This window comes from Seriola lalandi, unplaced genomic scaffold (assembly GCF_002814215.2).
Source record: "Seriola lalandi dorsalis isolate HSWRI2012SDOR001 ecotype SW California unplaced genomic scaffold, Sedor1 jcf7180002054337, whole genome shotgun sequence".
Lineage (NCBI taxonomy): Eukaryota > Metazoa > Chordata > Actinopteri > Carangiformes > Carangidae > Seriola > Seriola lalandi.
This window is the reverse complement of record NW_019524890.1, coordinates 1207370-1224172: the sequence shown is the minus strand read 5'-3', so window position 1 is coordinate 1224172 and position 16803 is coordinate 1207370. Positions and strand designations below refer to the sequence as shown.

The following is a 16803-nucleotide window of genomic DNA, read 5'->3' as shown; positions in this document are numbered from 1 at the left end:
TATCAAACCCAGTGACACAATAAAAAAAAGTCCCATCAACCCAGAGGAAACCTTTTGAACCCATCCCCCCCTTTCCCTGCTGGATAAGTGACAGCAGGTTAATACTTGTGGGGGAAAATGAAATTGAAGCTCTTATTATTAATTTGGTCAAAACAAAAAAATAAATAAAATAAATGTACACCACAATCTCTCAATGTCATACACATCAATGATATATGTCACACAACATCGATTAACGAGTCTGATCTTCTGCTAGAAGACAGAGGAAGCACCTACTGATTTTACAGATGGTGATGACTTCCAGACACTCTTTGTGTGCTCCGGTTCCACAGCGGGAGCAGTAGTAGCCCTGATAGAAGATGCCCCTTGGGGACACACATATGCAGAAACACACACACACGCACACACACACACACACACACACACACACACACACGCACACACACACACACAACCAGTAATGCAAACAGGAAGTGTCTCAGACGCAAATTAACTTCTTGTAAGTACAACCCACAAGGGGACCTGCTGCTACTTAGTATAATTCTGAGATTGTGGTTACACAACCTCCATCATTTCCATCCTGTGATCCTTCAAAATCACGAAATCAACTCGCTCCATTCAAGACCATGTACTGAACTGTATTTGTTACGGATACTGTGACACTGCATGCGTCGCACAGTGCCATGTTGAATAGTTAGTGCCATAAATCACAATGGGATCCACTTTGGCTGCAGCAGTAATTAGCATCTAGCAGGGGAGTGAGAACCCCGGTCGCTGCCTCCACTGGCTCACTGAATTTAGGTCAGCCAAGCCATGAAATTTGTGGGTCAATACACAGTGTGGAGTTTAGCCGGCTGACTGTAATAGAGGTGAAAGTGGTGATTCAGTGACACGAGTTATCCCTGCTGCAGTCGGGCAGCGATCTCACATGGGAGGAGGTGTGCTCAGGGACACAGTGTGCGGTGCTGGGAAGTGGGAATGTTTAAAAATATCATCCGTCAGCCTCAGTCACACTTACTGGAATATTTCCCAAAGATTGCTTTAACACTGATAAGGGGCTACGTTAGCTAAAAAACACATTCCCTCTGTTTCTTTGTTGCTCACCAAATGTGGTCTGAGTTTCTCTTCAGTCTAGCACTTTAGCACAATCTCCACACAAGACTCACTTGCTCGATTGTTTTGGAGCTTTCAACTAAATCTTATGGTCATCAGTTTGAACAGCTACAGTTCCATGACAACTGACACAGCTGAAAGCTCCAGAGCAAACAAGCAAGAGGACCTTTAGTGGAGATAACACATGCATCATCAACAATAACACTTTCGCAATATAATGTAGTGCAATGATAAGATAACACTTTGAGTGGCCATTCTGCATAACAAGAACTTATACTAATGATACATTAAACACACGTTGCTGTAAATACATCTGTGCTTAAAGAAAAAACTTGTAGTAAATATGCTTATTTGCTTTCTTGCCGAGTTTAATGAGAAGACTGATGCCACTCTCCAGTCTGGCTCTATCCAAAGTAGGGCTGGCATGATATCATTGTTTCACTACAGGATATTCGTGATCAAAAGAATTCACAACTACAATATTATCGCGATATCTAGAGAAAATTTAAAAACAATGATAATCTGTGAAATTCATCTTTAACTTTGCTTATTGTGTGTTTTGTCTCTTATAGGCAAAAGAAGTAAACCCATCTGCCATCACATTATTATCGTACGTGTATTATTAACACAATATCGATTTTTTAACAGTATCACGGTTGTCGTCAATACCGGTGTATCGCAACACCCCTCATCCAAGGGTAACAAAATACGCCTGTCAGCACCTGTAATGCTCACTGATTTACATGTTATAGTGATACAACTTATACCTCATTTCTTTAATTAGTGGCCGTATAGTCGAGCTGATTTAAGTTAGCCAGCTGTAGCTAAATATTTAGCATACCGACATGAGAGTGGTGTCAATCATCTCAACGAGTAGTTTAACATTGTGTATCGCTGTGTTTTATTTAAGTGAATGATCTGACTGCGCAGTCCACCACTGCATTAAACATGCTGGATAAACATTAGCTTTTACAAATCAAACATAGACTCCATATAAAACTGTGCAGAGTATACAAATGACAGTGAAAAAGAAATGCACTCGGCTACTATTTACTAGTTACCAGTGCTAGTACTTGAAAAGTCTGAATGAGGATGGATTCATTATTCATCGTTTCAGGGTCGTTACCTCAAGAGCATCTTGCAGGCTCGACAGTTGGTGTTCTTATCAAACGTGTGCATCTGGAAGTTATGCTGATTGGCTGTGGCTCTCTCTGGCTTGATATTGGACCTGGATGAAAGGATTACAGTGATGCATAATTCTGATGATTTGACAAGACGTTTTATTTGTCATGATGCGGCTGGATTTTTCTGGTGTTTAATTGACTGAAATAGCCCCAACACAGACATTCCCACCTGCTTATTTTATCGACAGATAGATTCTCAGTTGAATTTCCAGGAGAGTTGCAATTCAAATTTTGTATTCACGTCGCCAACTCCACCATGCAAATATACTCACATGGCCATTTCAAACTGCTCCATCCACTTCCTCTTTGTCTCCTCAGTTTTACAAAAGAACTGGAAGCCCTGCTTCCCTTGCAGGTGGATCAGGTAGAAGCCGTAAGACCACTGGGGAGAAGAAGTGAGTGAAGAACAGATGGCAGAGAGAGACGTGTGGATGGCAATGGCAGATAGAGATAGGCAAAGAAGCTTGTGATACCAACATTTTCAAATAAATGTGCAAAATAGTATATATGCATTATGTATGTGATATGACCACATTTAAATCAGAGCTAACAGATGCTCCACATGCTTTAGCGATGCACTTGACCAAAAGCTGGAGGGCCAGTCAGTCACAGAGCCGGGTGGGTGCACGTGCAATCACGGCGTGATACCCAAATAACACTTCTGCCAAAAATAGGCCACTATGAGAAGATGAGTTAAATAAAGGGGGTCACTTGAGCTTACCATTTTTCCACTCGACTGGTAAGCATGCAAAAAGAAAGACACCAGAGAAAGACCCAGTTACACATGCAAACATGGAGAGACACATGCAGATTCAAAACAAAAAAAGCAATGTTAGACGCAAAATGCACTGCGGTACAATTCCATGAATCCTAAATGACCTTCATTGCATTTACATGATCTTTCAAGCATGGGCGAGCACAATGCATATCTGACACTTCAATGCATTACTCATAAGTATCTGAAATTACCATCAACAAGCTCCTTCAGCTCAAGGGCGACATTTGTAATGATTACACAGGATTTTTTTTTCATCACCTGGATTAAGCGAGGCTGCCTTCATAAAGATCTCACTGCATAAGAGATTGTTCTGCTCTGTCTTTTCTTTTTTTTTTAAAACCACATGGTACGATTTTTCTTACCTTTTTCATGTCTCTGTTGTTCATGGGGTCGTCCGACATTTTATATGACTGCAGTTCAATAATCTCTTTGAGCTCATAGCTATAGCCTTTCCTCTTGCAGACAATGACCACTTTATCAAACAGGAATATATACCTGAAGACATACACACACATTGATTGATAATTTGGTGGTGAGAATATGTCACTTTTCTTTTTTTTTTTTGTGCTTTATTTTAGTTTTTGTCTGAGATGTTTGGACTCACCGGTCCTGTTTTGTTCGGTTGACGATGGAGCACACCTTCAGCTCTCCATCTATCTTTGGCCTCCCGTACTCCTCCAATTTCACCTGCTGCTTAGGTCACAAAGACACACTGAATGTCAATCCACCGCTCACTTTTTTCACTTCCAAATTTAATGAGAAACCATAAATAATTCAGCTGCATTTGAATTTCAGAGAGAATCCAAATAAGATAGGTAATGAATGGTACAACACAGAAACTATCAATCCCTGTTCAGTTACATTTCCCTAATCTGAATTTGAGGTTGCTGACTGTATCTGTGGTGCAAAAGTAACCCCACTGATCTCAGGTGGAAGCAACAGAAAAAAAAAAAAAAACAGTGACAAAAAGGAGAAAATGGTGATAGAAGACATAGAAAGAAAAAATGAGAGTGTTAGATATATAATGGTAAGTGAATATCTGTCTGGAGTCTACATTATTTCCCCCGTTTGTGCTCTGCAAGACTGAATGATTTACTGGGAGCATTCTTGTAGCAGAGCATTGTGACAAGTGAAAGCAGGATGTTGCAAGCTTCCTCAGCAGGGGGAAAGAAAACGTGGACATTTTCAAGAATGGGTGACTTGTCTGTGACTAATCGCTCTGACAAACTTTATATCACAGCCCGGTGATAACATTAGTGCTGGTGTATTAGGTTTTTTTTTTTTTTTTTTGACACAAAAACCGACTTCTATAAAGATGTCAAATCGAGCCACATGAAGTACAAGAGAAGCCAGAAAATTGGATTATAAATGATGGTAAGTGACAAAACAGTAATAAAAACATGTATTCATTTTATTATATTTACTGAGCGGTAATAAGACGATTGATAATCTCAAAACGGAAAGTCAGAAGCACCTGAAAATGTAGTTTCAGATCTTAAAAACTTAACTACACCATTAAAGCAACAGGTTGACATTTTGGGAAAACATCACATCACATCTGTCCATTAAAATATGAAGCTACAGCCAGCAGCCATTAGCATAAAAACATAAGCAGAAAGAAATAGCTAACCCTGGCTCTGCGCAGAAGGTAACAAAATGCCAGGCACAGTCACTTTCTGCAGTGAACGGTTCACAATACTTACAAGGTTTTCTATAGAACTTTGGAATTCGCTGATTTTCTTCAGCGTCTCGTTGTCCCTCTTGACTTCATTGATGTACATGGCCAGGTCCTGAGAGAGCGACACAAACGTTTGTTAAGCCCCAACACTGAAAATCTTTCTGACAGCTGTCATATCATGGTGGCTTTGCTGTACGCTGAGCCACAGTAGCTGTATGAAACAATTTACACAGCTTTGGCTAAGAGCACTGCAGGGTTATTATGTAATTTTTCATTATTTTGTTCACTCATGAACGCACACACATACAAACACATATGTAACACCAGACCTGCATAGCTTCCAGTGCCTCCTTGAGTTGTTGCCTTTCTGGCCGGTCAGTTGAGTGACTTAAAAGTTCCTGTGGAGGGAGATTAATCATTATATTATATATTATATTTATAGAATATATTTATATATAATATATTTTTGAAATTATATATATTTTTTTAAATCTACCTCTGATGTCTCTATCTTACAGAACAGCAAAAAATAAAATTTTCAATCCTATAGTAATTTGAGGGGTGTGTGTGAGAGATGTATAGATGCTCTTTACTGTGATTATGGATGTGACAGTGATGTGGCTGAGAATAAGTTGGGGTTGTGCGCAGTCATCAGCAACATACATAAAGATAGAAGACAACAGGAAGCAGCAGAGACCGCTAACTAGCCTCGAGGTCTGACTGTTCTTTATGGTAACAAGATAATGGTAAACGTGGTGTCCTCTGCAAATCATATTGTCCTCCTCGTGGCCAGTCAATAACAAATATGTTACATCGTTTTTGATGTGTGATTGTTTGCATCCTGTCTCCTCCACAGGCTTATCGGAGTGATTTATAAAACGCCGTGGAGCCACGGTGAGATACGGCCGCCTTCGTGAGAAAAAGAAAAACAAGTCTCATCAAATCTTTTACAGTTTTATAAATGAAAGTAGAGCTCTGTCAGCGTTCCAGCTTTTCAGCGCTTTCTAAAAAATCACATGCGACACATGAATAAACTTTTAAGTTCCAGTACTCAGCAGTGAGCTGCACCAACTATGCTCAGCCAGGTTTTGTCAATGTCTTTTCCGTTTTGTCTGACATGCAAGCAAACACAAGGAACTGACTTTCACAACGACTCAAAGTCAAGTTCAAAAGAAGTGTTACCGGACAGTCGCTGGAATTTCCACACATGGTGCATCCTTAGACTACACAGGGTTGTACATGAACACTTTTTACCTATTCTGAATCTCATATTTTGTCTCCAAATCTAAAGATAGTCCAAATGACATCGATTATCACTCAGTTGGAGGTGTTAAAAGTTCATCCTGTGGCTTGTGACAGCAACAACAGAATGTAGCATATAAAATTTTAATTAGTCATATTCGTTGGTGCGATATTTTGCCCATTTTTTCCTGATTTGGAAAACAAATATGGACCTTTTTACTGGCAGACATTTTGACTTGCCAAGCAAGTAAAGCACAGATGTGACTTCAGTACAATGCACAATACCGGGGCCTTTGTACTGGAAAACCTGAAAGGAATGCAACCATTATTAATGGTATTTATTACACGTGTGCTTTTCCCGCTATGACAAATCAAAACATCTTCTCTTGCAGTTTCACCTGCTAGCAATGAGCTTCACCGGAGGGCAAAACACTTTTGATACCATCCCTCACCAGCCCCCACTAAGCCCATCCCCCACCCCATACCGCCACTGTGCAGGCACCCTGAACAGCCAGTAGCAGCAATTAGTGCTACGACAAGGTCATTATCCTTCACTGGCTTCCCACCAGTAAAACCAGCACAACCAGGAGGAAAAGTGAGGTTATCTATTGATGTGCTGACACTGCAGATCTTTTCAAAATCGCGGTCTGTTAATTTTGCACGAGCAAAGTGGCTGCAGCACAGCACAGCCCACACGCTCAAAGATACAATCACGACTTCATAAAAACACTGTAAACCCATCAAATATTCACACCCTGCTTGAGGAGAATTACCTCTGAGATGACTGTGTTGAATTTACTTTATTTAATGTGCAGCTACAGTACATGAAACATGAAGAGAGCCGAGTATTCACACCATGGGCTTGACCATGGGCATGACTGGACACACACACACACACACACACACACACGACTTGTCAATCCGACATGCCCCAAGGCCGTAGCATACAGCAGTGCCTTACTGCAAAGCTGTGAGAAGCAGTGAAATGGGGTGCATTTAATCTGATTAGTGCACGGTTGATTTGACTTCAGTGCCTTGCTGAGACTCCTGCAGGGGGTTCGAATCAAACTGGAAGTCGCAGCACTCTCTGTGTGGACCTACAATCACCTGACGCAAACACTCGCCCCCATCCCCGTCCATTTGGCGCCGCATCATAAACTCATATGCTCATCCATAATTGAGATGCAAAGTCAATTAATCATGGAGGATATTACATTGGCAGGCGCGTTTTATACATGAACAACAGGAAGGGGAGCTGCAGGGAGAAACGTGGGCTGGGATGTGAGTGGTCAGACATTGGGATTAAATACATTTGCATGTGGGCATCAGTGCAGGGCTGCAATTGATGATTACAGCTAACAATAGCTTAGTCCCTTTTGGAGTTCTTAAAATTAACCCAAAGGGATTCTGTTTTTAATGATACGAGACAGACAAAATCTGCGAATCTACATGTTTGAGAAGCTAAAGTCCTACAAACATTTGGTATTTTTATTTGATAAATGACTCTAAATGATCAAGTGGTCATTAAAATCATTGTCAATTAATTAAATCTATCGACCGACTGATTAAAAGACTAATTAGTACTAGATCTGTTGCAATTGCAGTGGACATGCCGAAGACTGATTTAAAAGAGAGGTCATTAAAAACATACTGTTCACCAAATGCAAACTTTTGACCAGAAGAAAGGAAATTATTTTTCAAAAGAGAGTTTTTTTAACCTTAAACTTCAAATAAGACTCTTTATTAATATGTAGTGTCTTAACACATAGCTGCCAAGGACAGTGACATATTGTTCTACTCAGAAACACTAAGGCAAAGACTAACCTTTGCTCAAATCATTTTTGGCTGCTATTTGTAATTTCAGCATAAATATTTGAACCAGAGGGCAGAGCAACAATAATGGAAACAACAAATGAAAAGACTTTAAGCAGCACAAAGGCAGACACAGAGGCGAGTTGTACCGAGTTAAATGCCAAATAGCAGTTTGTGTTCCCGCAGTCTTTTTGAAGTTACAAAGTGTAAGGAACAGTTTCCAGACAGGCCAAATAGTCAGTGTCCAAATTGTTGGTGGACTGCTTACAAAAACAACAAACACAATTCATGTGGCAAGGTCACCCGTCTGGAAAAGTACAACAGCACCGGCCAGAACCAGAAGAACAACTGTCACCAGTCAAAGCTCACTGACAGGAAAAAAACAGACTCCTTTGAGGATGGTTGTTAAGTGCTGGCTGAAATTACAGCGGACATGAACCCTCACCTCTCTGAAAAGAGTCTCAACAAAATGTGAGCCTCACAATGCACGAGCTGTTTGGAACTAATTGAGCGCTATTAGGGTTATAAGATCTGCTCAGTTCTTTCAATGTCTACCTGTGGAAAAAGCCTCACAATGCCTTTAATCCACAATGCTTGGTGCCAAGTGTTTAACATGTTTGAGGATCTTGAATATGCACAGCCATATTGTGGTAATCATCAGGTCAGATGCCCTGTGAGGTAATTTAAAGGCTACCTCCACTATTTTTCAAGTCTGTCTTCAACCAATAATTAGTTACACATATGAAGTTTGAAACAGGTTTCACTTGCTGTAATCCTTCCTACTGTTCATACTGGGTGGGACAAGTTCACTTCCTAATGCATGTCCATTATAAGCGATGGGGGCCAAGATCCACTGTCCTCATTCAGTGTAACTAAAGGCCCTGGAAACATATTTTCTTAAATAAGCTCCTTGTTATGAACTGAGGGAACTAACACACAAACTTCTCAACAGTTTTGGTTATTTTCCATGAGAGATTTCTGTGTTTGGGTTTTCCTCTGTTTTAGAGCAAATTTTAGCAAAAAAAAAAAAAAAAAAGCAAGAGAAAATGCAAATTCATGTGTGTTTCCATCCCCTTCCATTATGCAAAATTTAGTTCAGTCAAAATAAACAGCTAATTGGCACCAACTGTCCAGTCGGTTGCCATTAAACCACTGCAGAAGAAGAGAGGGCGAACAAAATTGAAAACATAGAAAATATGACATTTATACTTTTGAAGAAGGTTGCAGTCCCCTTATCGCTGCTAAGTCTCTTTAAACTCCACTGTGGTGAATATTTTATTTAAGTCAGATACTTCATGACTGAATCTTGAAAATTTTTGGTGTTTCCACTAAGGTTTTTTTTTTTCAATACACAAATTGAAAATGCAGAAAAAAGGGATTTGTGGGATTTTAAACAAAGTTTTCGGGGGGCTTTAAAAATGTATCTGAAGCTAATAAGAGGCTTTAGCAGACTGAGTAAACCACATCAAGAGGATATTTTTTGAGCTGCTGTCTTTTTAGAAGAAGATTCCCTCTTTGTGTTACTGTGCCTCCACTACAGTGAGGAAACACTGTTGTTGGAAATCCAAAAAGGGATTTTCCTAACAAGACTGTAACTTTGTAGATGCGGAAGAATACATTTAAGGAGGACTAAGGATTTTCTCCACATTCTCTGGAAGTGCATTTGGAGAAGATCTTTTAACAGCCAGTATGAACAGCAGGAATGGTTTCTGCAAGCAAATTGTGAGCTGATCCAAAAAGACGTTGTACTATGTTTAAACATGATTTGTAGCATCATAACTTTTCATCGTTGCTTTCCTACTTCAAACACCCACGTCTGCTTGTATATTTACCTGAAAATGTTACCACAGAAGAAGTGTGGGATTCTATGGAACCGTGGATGAAACTAGACAATCATCGCTTTACCAGTAAATCGCTAAATTTGCTTCTCTTGGCTGTGCTTCGCAATGAGGAGGTAGTAAGGTGTGGTGGTGGTGAATGCTGCAGGAGAGGTCTGAGAAGTTTCTAGGGACATTTCCATTTACAGTGAAACTGGTTCAGATATAACTGCTGTGAATCCAAGCTGTCTGCAGCTGCCATCCTTGATGAAAGAAGCAAGCTACAAACTTTTCATAGCCTCCTTTCAAGGCAACAGGGGGTGAGTGTTTGATATTTATAAGCAGTAAGGTGTGGACCACATTTCCATCTGCTTCATTCATCAAAGAGATGAAGACACTCATCTTTGAAACCTGTTCATTCAAGCATTCAAAGATTTTATTCTGTTTACTTTATTGTCTTTGTTATTGTAGGTCCAGCAGATATGAGACGTCCCCTACCTTCAGTAGTAGGTGATACTTTAGCACCCTCTGCATGGGAACCACCAGAAGATCCTGCAGCTTGAACTTCCCTTCCTGCACTTTCATAGTACATTCCTGCAGAACAACGACACAAGCAGTGGGGCAGTTATTACACATTACATAATGCGGCATTGTGTGTTTCCCCACTAACAAGCATTCGCTACTTGTTTAATAATTCATTGTGTCTTGTTGCAGCGCTTGCTGTTGCTTCCACGCATTCATCCGGTATTCCATTAACAACAACAAGGCCAGTTTATTGTTCCAGGGCACAAAAGCTCTGGTCGTGCCAGACACTTGTGACACAATTACTCTGCATGCTGACAGGGAAATTCCTCTGACTAATATATACATTTCCATAAACTCTGCATTGGCTCTATGAGATATTGTCTTTTGTTTGTATCATCCTATAAAGTTCCCTCACAGTAGGTTGTGTAGGAGTTTCTCTATTCAGTTTCTGTAACTGTGCAGTAACAAGGACGGCTTATCCCTCTGTATAAACAAGGTTTTAGTGTAAAAAGACAGTAAGAAGCTGTTTTACCCTGTTACAAAGATCTTCTATTTTAAGAGAGAGTGTAAACCTCCCGAACTGTAATCATCTCATCTTTTTTTGTCATTTCTCTGGCCATGCTAACTGCTAACGTGCATTACCCCCACAATTACAGGAGGGTGTTTGCTTTTTGTCATAAATTCAGATCCTTGTGAAGAATCCTGATTTAGAGGAGAATAATAGTTGTAAACAAAGGGAGAGGGATCTTACAGCAGAAAGGGATTATAAATTATAAATCTTTAAAATCTTGCAGATTTAACAAGACAAACAAGATGATACCCAACTAAATGAGCTGTTACAAAATTCATAAATACTACACATAAATAAAAACAGAATATTATGAATTAAACGGCTCTAAGGGCATATTGGTAAATTACATTATTTGCCTTTCTGATTTCATGTCAGTTTATATATGACAATACCAAAATTTGACCCCATCTATGAATTTTTTCAATGTCATCATTTATTCAACAGCAACTTGTATTTTCATACTCGTTAGTCTGAGATTAGTTGAATTCTGTAGTATTTGATTGGTTTATTTGCATAATCGGTCTGGAACAGCGTCGCATCATTTAAAACAGAATCTTGTCTTGTTTCTTTTGTTTTTAAACTCCATAGATATTTACTGCATTGTCCAAGCAAGATAAGACTATAGATCTACACAAGGGCTGCTAGTGCTTTTCACTATCGATAAATCTATTGTTTATTTTATTGATTAATCATTTACATTAAATCTTCAAAGTGCTTGGTTTATTCAGGTAAAAAAAAAAAACATTACATTTACCATCATATTTGCAAGAAAAGCTTGAGAAGCTTCAACTAACAAATGTTTGGTGTTGGAAAAACAAATGAAAGGATTTATTCACTACCAAAATACTAATTTCCTGTCAAGTGAGTCACTGACTCATCGTTTCGGCTCTAATTAGTGAACCACAAAACTATATCTGAACAGATATGATATAATATGATGTTCACCGCTTTGTTGCTGCTTTGTCGACAGCTTGTGGATATTATTATTACGTTGAGCATATATGGAAAGGTAGCTTCATTATGTGACCTGCTCCAGCGTGTTATTACACACATACAGTAGAGACAGTACTCTGTTGAGGGCTGTAGAAAATGTTGTGCACTTTCTTGTGTCGTGGCTTCAGATGTTTTTGTCGGGTGACCCTCCGTCTCAACCAGATGTGCTGAACCCTACCTGCTCACCCTTCCTTGTTTGGTTTGCGTTTACAGTCTACAGATTAACATGTTTAAAGAACCGCATTAAAATCTGTGGTTGTCAGCTGCTCGGGTCGAGAGGTGAAGGACATTACCTCTACTTTAATCTTGACGTCTTCACGTGTTGCTATTAGCTCATCCAGTGTCTTCTGGGCGTTTTCCATGTGACTGCAGTACTGACCGTAGATCAACAACCTGGTGAAAGACAAAATTTAACAACTGTCAGTCTAAATACACAATAACAACTCATCTCTCTTATTTTAATGTAGAGAGAAATTAACACATTTTGACGATAAAATAGCTGTGAATGTTTGACCATGTGGCTCCTTCTGTCAAGCCTCTTCACATTGTTCCCCAAAGAGACAAACTACATCCCAGGCTGCTCACACTACCATTATCCCTGTACTTTAAATAAAGACTGGAGCCACAACCCGCACAACTCACTAGCTAACTAAGATTTACTGAGTGAGTCAGTCTGTACTACTGGAGAGGGTGACACCTGTAACCATGGTAACTGTACACAAAGATGGTGGCAGCTTTGGCCTCAAAATCCAATAAAGAAAAAAATTTAAAAAACGTATGATGAAAATGGGACGAACATGGCACTGACAAAGTCCTAAATAATCCTACTAAAATGTCTTTAGCTTTTGTCGACTAAAACTAACAAAAAATCAAATGACTTCAATCTGACTACAACTCTTACACATTATCTGAAACTAAATCAAAACCAGCTGCCAAAATTAACACTGCTCCCAAAAGTCCCACTGCAGCTGAGCACATCTCACAAAAGCTCTAGCTCTGAACCATAAAACATTAATGTCTGTCAAGAGAAATGTATGGCTGGGATAGTGATTTAGATGTTTTTGTCCTCTGTGAGTGTGGGAGCACGTGGACTGTTCAAGGCTTAGGATATGGTTAATCTAAAAATGAGGGTTAATGAGGAAAACCAATCTTTTGTAAAAGAAATATAGAGACAAAAGAGATCGCTCCACAATTAGCTCCGAACTGGTTAGTGTCATCGAGCCTTTAGGCGTTCCCCGCATATTCATATTAAGATTAATAACACAATTTGAAAGGTCAGCCTGAGAGTCATTTGGCACTATAGGGGGGCAGCTAAATGAATATGTAAATAAATGTATTATGATTAGGGATATATGTGAATACCATGAATAAGTAATGCTGTATTGGGATCCCTGGGCAATATTTGGAGGGGCGGCATCCTTTTGCCAATAAGCTGTAATCACAGAGCACTAATGAAAGCTGCTGCTTTATATCGGTTGCTTTGCAGAGTTCCTCTTATCAGCATGTTGTGAAAAAAAAAAAAAAACCTCTTAATTTCAAGCAGTGAGGATATAAGAGATGTGTTCATTAGATATTACAATGGGACCCTGACACAGATCTGTGGGTTCAACTGGGAGGGAGTTCAAAGTCATCCTGCCTGGAGGATGCCACTGCACGTGGCACACATTCCTCTCACTCACTGACTCAAAGTAGGGCATTGGCACGGAGGGTATAGTGCTAACACCCCCCCCCCCCCCCCCCCCCCGGTGGAGTTGGCACTCCAGTCTCTTAATCTGAATCTTGAACGGGGCAACGCGGTGCAGAGGGCTGGCACCCTGAGGACCTGATACATCTGCAGCACTGGGAAAGGTTGTGTGACGGAGCAGTGGTGCAACTACAGGAAACAAAACTACAAGATCACATGGATTCCTCCTCTTTCCACTACTTGTATACACACATAGACGCCAATGTTATATACTTAATTTTCATTTGCTATATGTGTGTAATAACACGCTGGAGCAGGTCACATAATGAAGCTACCTTTCCAGATATGGTCAACGTGATAATATTCACAAGCTGTCCACAGAGCAGCAGCAAATCAGCGAACATCATATTATATCATATCTGTTCAGACAAAGTTTTATATACATATCCAATTATTTTGTTCAAACACTCTATGGCTTCATGCATCCAAAAAGTGTTGTTTTTCCTGACCTATAGTCCACTGTAGTCCTCTTGTGAGAAGCACGGCTCTGAGAAAACTTTTCCTGTGTTTTATTTGAAGTGTTGATCCATAAGAAGATATATTTGTGGTTTTTAAGAACCAAAAACCGTCTAGATGTAGTTTTACATCTCCTCTCTCAGGCTTCTCTCTGGAGCTCTAGTGACAACAGCGCTTTGATAATAACCAAATAACTAAATAATAACTGAAAAAGGAGAATTGTACATGGTTTCTCCATTAAAGTATACATATATACATATATACATATACTAACACAACTCTAAAAGTTATGGGATACCATGTGTAATAAGCCTTACTTTAATATTGCTGTAAGTAGATTTTGAAATGACTCCCCAGCTTGACTCTGCTGCTCCCAAAACACTTAAGTACAAACTTATACATCTCAATTATTAACACAAAAGCATCTCCTCAAATGAATAATTCTGCTCTCGAAATATGTCTAAACTGTTGAGGCTGTAAATATGTGATTCAGTGTGATGTTTCGCCAGAGGTGGAACTCTGAACACTGAGGCAAAATCTTCTCCTTAAAAGCAGCATTTCTATCACACATTCATCAGAGATCGACCAGAGATGATCACAGGAGCCCAGCCAGAGTTTTGACTACAGCCCCCCTGCAGTGAGGCTCCTACCCTGGTTAAACTGACTCTGGGCATAAAAAAAAAAAAAAAAAAAAGAGCCGCTGATTAAGACTTGATCCGCACTCAGAGAGACAGCTCCCCTTAGCTCCCGCTCCTCCAGGACGACAAAGTGATTGAGATTAATGGGAACCTTGATCAATTAGAAGAAAGCAGGCAGACTGTGCAGTGCAGCGAGGATCCAGGGACACGTGCCAGAGACACCCATCATATAGCAAGGTATCGGGATGTAATGTGACATGAAGGCCTTCTTTAAAGAAGCTTTTCCATGACTGGAATGCAAAGGGCAGTTTAAGAAAAGAAAAGATGAACAAGAGGAAGGTAAAGGAGCTACTCCTGAGGACACCTTGTTGTACAACGTATGAAGGCTAGATCTTATGGAGTTTCATTTATATTCATCAGTGCGTGATCTTAATAAGGAAAATTAGCTCAGAGGGACCTAAAATGATGTTTTTTCTCACAGCAACGGCAAGAGCTAAGTGAATGGAAATCATCAAAAGAGCAATTTGTATGCTTATCTGGCTGGGCTGTAAAGACGGCCATCCTTTAATTGTGTGTGTGCGCTTGTGAATATGTGTCTTTTTCATGTGTACCACTGGGCGCCTGGAGCAAGTGGCTCGTTCTCCGCTGCCTGAAGGCTGAATTTCTGAAGTTTTCCACTTGTAGTAAACAAACCCCATGTCCAATCAAGTCAGCCTGCACCACTAGCGCTGTGACGGGGAGGCGTTTTAGTCTCTTGTAGCTCAGAGCTTTGGTTTTTATATATGGTTCAATCTCTGCTTTCACGACCACATTTCCTCCAGCTGCTTTCAGCAAACAAGCTCTGACAAACTCGCTGTATGCTTCCTGTTTAGCACCGAGCGGCGGGCGTACAAAGTTAGCAACTAGCTGGAGAAAGCTGAACGTCTGGCCAGCCTGTCCAGAGCCGGTGGAGACCAAACCAGAACTGGAAGGAGAGTGAATACTGGAGTTAGACAAACACAAATAAAGGCTAATGCTGCCATGTGAAAGATGTGTAACTGTTAACTGTTAACATGTTAATCCTTGTTTATTTTTTTCAGGGAATTCTGTGCATGTTGTGTTACATGCAAAGAGGTTTGTACAGTACCACTGTATCCCTGTTATTTTCTTATCAGAGTTGCATGTTTTTTTGCATCTTTGAAATGTGAGGAGTAAAACACAATATGTATGGATGTTACTGTAGTTCTTTTTAAAGTTAAAGATGATTCATGGGAAAAAAACCAACAAAAAACAATAATGACAGCATGCAATTCTGGCATCAAAACATCCCACCCATGATCACTCACACACAACTACAGTTAATCAACAACTGGATCTTTCGACGCTATATTGCGAGGTAATTTGTTATATTTTTATACATTTAATAACGTTCTTTCATCTGAGGCTCGGGAGGCCACTCAGAGGATTTGTCCTCTTCCCTTACACGGGCTGTGGAACAAAAGGCCTAATGACCCACAAACACACGGCAGCATGCATCCACTCTTGGCCCAGTCAGCCCTAATTAGTCCGTGACACGGTGACAGGTACACTCTTTATTTGACACCTCGTCTGGACACGTCGCAGCAGGAGGTAACAACTCATCATTTCCTGTTTTGTATCTGTGCTTGAATATTTGTAGTCAGATATACTGTGTGGTATATAAAGGGGGAGAGGAAAAAAACATAACTCTGAATTCTGAATCTGTATCTTAATTAAACAGCAAATATTAGGGTAGTATTAAAGCTCCTTCTCAGCCTTTTCTACAATAACTAAAGTAACCTTGAGAGTTTCAAAATGATATAAAAATAATCACAGTATCACTCCAAAAATCTGATGCAGAATAGTTATTCAGAAAAACTACTGAAGAGAAATACGAAAGTTCTATTTTATTTATTTTTTACAGCACAGCATTAATGATGAAAATTCCTTGTTTTTGCACCTTTTTTATGCCTTTGAGTAAACATGGATTTTTCTCTCACTGATAAGAATAGAAAGATGAATGAGGTGTGATTTCTTAACAAAGGATAGAAGGTGCAGAAAGAGGATCATATGTTCAGGGAGACAAGACAGACAAAGTCATCCCAGGCCCTGAACCGGCACAATGGGGCCAATTAAGTTTAAACTGTTAAAGACCGCCTCCAATGAAAATCAAGTTTTATATAAGCAATCAACGCCGTCACTGCGTATTTCCACCTTGGAGCTGCAGTGAACCAGCTGGGGGGGGGGGGGGGGCC

The 16803-nt window shown here is 40.0% G+C and overlaps 1 protein-coding gene across 6 annotated transcripts in view; it reads right to left on the bottom strand.

Moving 5' to 3' along the window:
* The window catches only part of vav2 (vav guanine nucleotide exchange factor 2), a 205527-nt gene that overhangs the window by 12586 nt on the left and 176138 nt on the right, over positions 1-16803 (bottom strand). For 2 of the 6 annotated variants that reach the window (XM_023407516.2, XM_087174318.1), the window contains exons 9-18: positions 12007-12106; positions 10123-10218; positions 5083-5151; positions 4779-4865; positions 3680-3768; positions 3438-3570; positions 3019-3033; positions 2570-2679; positions 2240-2341; positions 277-365 (exon numbers count right to left, since the gene is read on the bottom strand). In XM_023407516.2, the coding sequence (XP_023263284.1) occupies positions 277-365; positions 2240-2341; positions 2570-2679; positions 3019-3033; positions 3438-3570; positions 3680-3768; positions 4779-4865; positions 5083-5151; positions 10123-10218; positions 12007-12106 (890 nt within the window). The remainder of the gene's footprint in view (positions 1-276; positions 366-2239; positions 2342-2569; positions 2680-3018; positions 3034-3437; positions 3571-3679; positions 3769-4778; positions 4866-5082; positions 5152-10122; positions 10219-12006; positions 12107-16803) is intronic. The other 4 variants (XM_087174317.1, XM_023407519.2, XM_087174315.1 and 1 more) reach the window with 3 other exon arrangements.